This window comes from Penaeus vannamei, chromosome 2, assembly GCF_042767895.1.
Source record: "Penaeus vannamei isolate JL-2024 chromosome 2, ASM4276789v1, whole genome shotgun sequence".
NCBI classification, from domain to species: domain Eukaryota; kingdom Metazoa; phylum Arthropoda; class Malacostraca; order Decapoda; family Penaeidae; genus Penaeus; species Penaeus vannamei.
This window is the reverse complement of record NC_091550.1, coordinates 51,280,515-51,288,014: the sequence shown is the minus strand read 5'-3', so window position 1 is coordinate 51,288,014 and position 7,500 is coordinate 51,280,515. Positions and strand designations below refer to the sequence as shown.

Sequence of the window (7,500 nt, the reverse complement as noted above, 5' to 3'; positions counted from 1 at the left end):
TGGCAGCTCTTGAGGCATTCAGTAATGAGGCGAAGCCCCTAGGCTTAGAGGTCTCCAGGACCAAGACCATTTTGGAAACCTGTTAGGGGAAACTGTTCAGTCAAATCATACCTGCAGTGTAGACATTGAAGTCGCAGAGACCTTTACATGCCTTGGTAGATCAGTTCACGTCTCTGGGCTGTCAGACGAAGTCAGTAAACTTAGACACTATCCAGTGCCTTTGAGTCACGTCTTGATGCCTTTGTAACAAGTCTCTATACCAGATCATGGAGTACAGTTGTGAGACTGGAATGGGATCTGTTCCTTGCATATTCCATGACCGCCAACTCAAGTTATACAGGCACCTAGCTCATTTCCCAGTGGATGACCCTGCCCAACAGGTCGTCTCTTCCTAAGACGATCCTACGTGGAGGAGGCCCTTGGGACCACCTAGGAAGTCAGGGCTTGGGCAGCTCAATCAGACCTGCCGTGAAGAGCAAGGCATGGGACGAGGAACTGCATGACGGCTCACCATGAGGGAACCCCGTAGTTGGAAGCAAAGGGTGGATGCAGCTATATTCCTCCGTCTGCGTCAGCCCCGTTGATTGATTGATTGATTGATTAACAAACATATATATATATATATTTCTTTTTTTATATATAATCCTCGCTGTCAGTCTGATCGTGATCCTAAGGAGCTAAGGCTTGGACCACAGAGGTAAGATGACATGAGGAATAACATTGGCAGGATGACAACAGGGTAGGGAATGTGACGAGTTCATGCTGCAAATTCTGTCTTCTTAGTCAGTATGATATTGGAAAGAAATACTACACAGAACTAAAACTTAATTTACTGAGATTTTACTTTAGCCTCGGGTTGAACTTTTGATATGACGAGTAACCGTCAAAATGACATCAGGAAGGAAGTGGATGGACTAATATCTAACTCTATATCATGTAACATTTTGGACAAAAACAGTGTCAAGCAGAAATTTCAGTTCATCTAATTCTTGTTGGGTCTGTAGATGAAATGAAAACAAGGAGTATACGGCTTGTGTACAAGGATATAGATCATGTAATATACTTCTTGATCAAATAATAACTTATTTGTGAAGTTGCCATGTTCTGGGAAGCAAATGATAGATTATATGATACATTATAAATGTCATATCAAATAGATGTCATATGTATATATATATATATATATATATATATATATATATATATATATATATATATATATGTGTGTGTGTGTGTGTGTGTGTGTGTGTGTGTTCTAAATATATAACATATATGATATATATTAGATATATACTATGTATATGATAATATATATATACATATACATAGTTACACACGCACGTGCACATCTATATATAGATAGATAGATATAATATATATATATATATACATATATATATATGTATATATATACATATATATATGGTATATATGATATATATAAAGTGTATATAGATATATATGTATATAAATAATATAATATATACATATATAATGTATATATGAAAAATATATAATAATCATATAATATATATATATATATATAATATGTATATATACATATGTATATGTGTATGTGTATATATATGTATATATATATATATATATATATATATATATATATATATATATATATAATGATATTTTAATTCTCCAGTTCCTCAAGCGCCAACCAATGTGACAGTACTGGCAATGGAAAGAAGGTCAGACAGTCTGCATGTGACCTGGACCCAGCCCCCACCTCCCGGCCCCTTGTGTCCGATCACCAAGAACACCATCAGCTGGTCTAGAGCCGACACAGGTGGCTCAGCTGGCGAGGAAGAAATCGCTGCCAGTTCATCCTACACTATTATCGATCTGGATCCTTGTGCTCAGTACAGCGTCCTTGTGAAAACGGCCAACGAGGAGGGTTATGGGGACCAGTATGGAGAAAAAGCTGGAAACACATATGCCAAGCGTAAGTTAACTGCAGAGCATGTTTTAACCTTAATTTCTGTCAAAATTTTGTGGTTGCATTTTGGTAACGGTTTCTTTAATCGATTTTCAAATCATATTTACTTCCAGGAACCCTTAAAAATATATCAATCTACTCACATGTGCAGCAAAAGGAAAAGGGATGTCATTATAATGAAATTCTACTGAAGGTTCTTAAAAACCATCTCACTGCTACTAATAGAGATACCACCACAAGATATGTAGACATTTACAAACGAGTAACTCGATGCATTGACAATAAACCTAAAACAAATTAAAAAAAACATAAGACAAAGGATCAAAGTATTCATTCTCTTGCGCTATGCACACTTTTAGATCCCGGAGGCTACACCAAATATCTCGTTACTTAGCCTTCATTGTACATTGGCTGATCAATGCTCATGACTGGATTTTCGAGAGAGGCAGTTCATGATAGATTTTAAAACAAACACAGGATTGCCACGTTATAATGCAATAAACGGTGAGGTCGTTAGCTAGGGTGAAAGCATGGGAAAGCAAAACTTTGTCCTTTTATTCACTAATATCGATATTTTGCAAAAGCTGAACTCCAGTTGTTTACAGACTAGTTGGGTTTTAAGGCTAGAAGTTGAAAGAAGATTCCGTAGTTATTGCAGTAATTATCAAACATGATCATCGACAATATGGAATAGTGTAGATGTATTTTAGTACTAACAACTGCAACAACTGTTATTTGTAACTCTAACATCCACAGCTCCACAAGCACCATCCAATATAAGAGTACTGATGGTGGAAGATGTGTCAGACCACCTGAATGTAACCTGGACACAGCCTGCAGCTCCTGGACCCCTGTGTCCCATTACTAACAACAGCATCAGGTGGTTTCTAGCCGAGACAGGGGATGCAGTTGGTCAAGAGGAAATCATTACCAGTGCAGCATACTCCATAACCGGCCTGGAAGCCTATACTACTTACATGGTACATGTGGCATCTAAAACGGATGGAGGTTTTGGGCAAGAAGGTACTGCGAATAACACCACTGACCAAGACAGTAAGTATCTGATATGTTTTTACACAATGCCATTTTTTCCTAATACCTTTATGACAGAGATATCTGCAATACTTAAATGAGACAGAGATTCAAATAGTCATATGTTATAGGAAATATGATTACCATTTCCAGTTCCTGGTCCTGCGATAATTACTTCGCTGGATATTGTAACACCTTCGTCACTTTTAGTTAAATGGCTCCCACCGCCTCGCCCAAATGGTGTCATCACGAAATACAAGATAAAATGGAGATACGGAAATCAAGTTGATTCTACAGACCTGAATTATAACGAAACACATTACAGAATAACAAATTTAACAGCTTGTGTATCCCACGAAATAATTGTTATGGCTAAGACTATAAAAGGTTTTGGAGACACAAGTGCCGGAAATACAACAATGGCAGTAGGTAAGGATTATATGTATCAAGTCCGTAGGCTAAGAACTTCCTTAGAACAATATGTGGAATAATCTCAGTAAATACAAATATCAACATGAAATTCAAATAGAGATGTGACATTCCAGCCCCAGAAGCCCCAGATGATGTGGTTGCTGCCATGGTGCCCAATATATCAGATCAGCTTCAGGTAACATGGACACCGCCAAAACCACATGGAAAGTGCACCATCACCAGTATCAAGGTCACGTGGATATGGCAGAGTATGGGAGAAAGTCAACAAAACGAGACAGATGTGTCCAGCACCTCCAATTATACCATCAGCGGCCTAAAACCTTATACCAATTACACTGTGTGTGTAGCAGTTCAAACGGAAGGAGGATATGGACCTACTGGACACTGCTCTAGTGCTGTCACTGAAGAAGATGGTATGTATTTCGTAATTTCAGGCTTATCCATTTCTCGATTTCCCAACCGAAAAGCCCAGTTTTGAGCTCCACTACGAACCTATCTAAAGCTTTGTCATTACATGCAATGACAGAAGAGGTTAGCAAGATCAAGTCCTCTTGGTCTTAGTCCAGAAGACTTCTAAGCCATCACCTGACCGATGCAATCATTTGTCAACAACATTAGACTTTGATATTTGCTGGTCGACTCGACTGTTTACTTATGGGCAGTGTGCAAAGAAATCATTCTGGCGCGCAATATATCTGTAAAAATCATGTCGGGGTGAATTCTTTATCTTGGTCACTGATCCGACAAGTAGGCCTACACATTATTGGGAAGTCTGTATTTAGCGACAAATGACTCTAGGTCTTCAAAAGCAATTGGTATGTTTTAGAAAAGTTTTTAAAATGATTTAAATACCGTTAGCTTATCCCAGCAAGAAGCCTGATGCAGCAATCTGAGTCAATAATAGCCAGCAAACAGCCAAGAATGACACTCATGAGATGAAGCAGGAGGGTAAGGTCAGCTGTAAATCTGGGCTGTGCCAGTATCTGGTATCTCAGCAGGTGGTTTCTGATATCTCTCTGAAAGATATGAGCAAACACCTTGCCTGGTATTCTGAGCTGATGCAGATCGAGTGTTCTTTCCTCTTAAAGAGAGGAATTGCCATACCCTTCAACAGGTCTGGGGAGTGGTACCAGTTTGCCAGATGGCAGCCGGGCAGACGCGATCCTTCAGCCAGAAATTCACTACTAAATTTCAGAATTTCATTAGCGATACTGAATTGCGTTACCAACCTTCAGCTTGGAGATCGTCTCGTGTATGTGTGTGCGCGCGCAAGTATAGTAATGTGTGCACAAAGATGAAAAGAAAAAACAATAAGAAATGATCACGTCAAGAGTTCAGCAGGCGAAAAATAACTGAGATTATCAGATTCAGTTATCGCTTCGCCTCATGAGGTAATCTTGACGAGTTCAAAACGTATATCTATGTATATAAATGGATATGTATATATATAATTACAGTTTAGCAAGACCATCCATTTTGGCAGTTCCAGGACCTCCAGTAGTAACAGACATAGAGCCGTCGCCAGACAGCATCCATCTGCTGTGGGAACACCCGGTTGAACCTCGCGGAGAACTGCTGTTCTATAATTTGAGCTGGATGAATGTAGCGGATACCTCTGATGGCGGTAAGGAAAAGTTACCTGCAAACCAGACAAGCTACACGATCACAGGTCTTCGGAGCAAATCACAGTATAACATTTCACTCATGGTAAGTTCTAGAGATATATGTTAGAAACGCAAATGCAAGTCTGTGGTATCGATTAAGCTACATTCACATTTCTCTCTCTACGCACACACACCCACACACAGGGGCCTTCCTGTACACCCTACCTGGAAATCCGAAAAAAAAATCTGGAAATCCTTAAGAATTTTTTATAAAATCCTAATCCCAATGAAAGTCTTTGGAAATCCCAAGAATCCGGAAACCTCGCAAATGTTCCATTCATAAAATCCTTTACAGAAACTTGGTAATAGTATAAAAGATGTCTTTAAAAATCGGTAAAAAAAAAAAAAGTCATAGACTTTGCCAAACACCTGAGCAGTTGAAGGACTGAGTGCTTTGTTAAGGTTGCCTCGTACGAAACCATGTCACATTTTTAAAAATAAAATGTACTGTCTTAAACAAATACCTTTTTTTTTTTTTTTTTTTTTTGTCTGAATGCCTTTTTCACCTTCAAACCTTTTTAAAAACCGGACTATTTGATTTAGGAGAAATCGCTGATGTTTCATAGTTATATGCTCTATGACCCTGTGTACTAAGTTTCAAGCGATTTGATTGGCTTGTTGGGTACATAGAGTACTTACCAGTACTATGGAATCCTTTTAAGGGAAAGCAGGTTGTTAATCAAAATTAATAAATAAAAAATCAGGAGAAACGATTACGGATAAGTCAACCAATAAGGCCTAAGCGCGGTCTTCGCAAAGCACTATATCAAAAAATAAATAAATAAAAGGCAGCACATGAATGTAGCTGCAAGGTCAAGTGAGTTCATTTTGATCCCCTAACAGCTATCCCCGCAATGTTTTATCTGAAACAGGATTGCTCTTTTTAAACCGCAAATTTCCAAGTAATTTCAGGTGGAACCCTGCATTTTTTTTTTCTTTTTCTTTTTCGAAAAAAAAAAATCTCTCGCTATTTTGGGTAGCGAAATGGCTCTCACACGCACATAAAAGGGCGACCCAGCTTGACCTCAGTCGCACTCTGACTCGCCCTCCCTCCGAGGGCGACCTGGCCTCTCCGCTAGCCAGGGCGGGCTGGCCGCGGGACGGTCTCACTCTCACTCTCGTACCGCGAGGACCTCCGCTAACCTCCACGCGGCGGCTGCCCTCGCTAGGGCTTGCGACCGCGTGCTCCACCGGCACTGTTTTGCATCGTGTTCTGTTCAACTCGTGTGTTAACTCTCAAGGATAAAGAGTCAGCCGTTTTAACTAGTGTCACTTCTGCCTACCAATGTCAGTGTAGAAGGTTAACACACACACACACACACACACATATATATATATATATATATATATATATATATATATATATATATATATATATATATATATATATATACATATATGTGTATATATATATATATATATATATATATATATATATATATATATATATATATATATATATATATAATCTGAAGTATATTTTATAACGTGATTTACCTTATCATAAAAAACAAATGTGTGTATATGTATGGCAATCTTCCAGGCAAAGACTTCTGCAGGGTGGGGCACGGTTATGGCAGAAACACACGAAACAAGTGATGTTCCGACCATAAATGAGCTTCTGTGGACTGTAGTTGTTATCGTTCTTGCGCTGCCGGTAATGATGGGACTGTTGGTCATCTATAGACAGAGAAGGTAAGGAGAACTTCCCTTTTTTTCAAAGAATAAGATCAGTATTTGACTGACTAACTCGCTGACCAAGATACCAAATCATACGAAGATCATAGCTATGAGCAGAGTATACCCATGAGCTTGCGTAGTGTGTGTAATGAATTTCTATGTATTTATGCAAAAATCTCTCTCTCTCTATCTATCTATCTATCTATCTATATATATATATATATATATATATATATATATATATATATATATATATATATATATACACAAGATGTGTTTGATATTCCACAGAGATTCAGGATTTCTGCCTAATATAAATGATATCCCGAATGGCAGCAAAAGTATTTATAAAGAGGTAAGATATAAGTCGCTTTTGTTATGAAATGTGCTTATTAAATATTTTTCTTATTTAAAAAAAACATGATAGTCTTGTAGTGCACATAGACTTAAACAGATATATTATAGGTATAGTTAGTACATACAAAAGGCAAACGGCATATCCAGTACAGTCCCTTGCAAGTGTTTTTTCACGCCAGCCTTGGGAAGCCTTGATGCCACAGACGAGCAAAGGGAAGTGGCAAGATGAAGCAGAGTAAGTATAGAGAGGAAAACTATGGGTTTTAAGTAAGAAAACGTAAGCAGTCGCTAGGAAAGGTAGTGGTGCCTACAGGTCAGCCATACAGACAGAAAGAGGAAAGGAGAGCAAGAGGATAAATAAATGAAAGGAAGTAAAGAAGGAGA

The 7,500-nt window shown here is 38.3% G+C and overlaps 1 protein-coding gene across 3 annotated transcripts in view; it reads left to right on the top strand.

Moving 5' to 3' along the window:
• Window positions 1–7,500, top strand: part of LOC113802828 (uncharacterized) — a 67,201-nt gene that overhangs the window by 43,961 nt on the left and 15,740 nt on the right. For all 3 annotated transcript variants that reach the window (XM_070134670.1, XM_027353468.2, XM_027353467.2), the window contains exons 9-15: window positions 1,658–1,957; window positions 2,708–3,004; window positions 3,137–3,412; window positions 3,529–3,828; window positions 4,899–5,122; window positions 6,623–6,774; window positions 7,051–7,114. In XM_070134670.1, coding sequence (XP_069990771.1) covers window positions 1,658–1,957; window positions 2,708–3,004; window positions 3,137–3,412; window positions 3,529–3,828; window positions 4,899–5,122; window positions 6,623–6,774; window positions 7,051–7,114 — 1,613 coding nt within the window. The remainder of the gene's footprint in view (window positions 1–1,657; window positions 1,958–2,707; window positions 3,005–3,136; window positions 3,413–3,528; window positions 3,829–4,898; window positions 5,123–6,622; window positions 6,775–7,050; window positions 7,115–7,500) is intronic.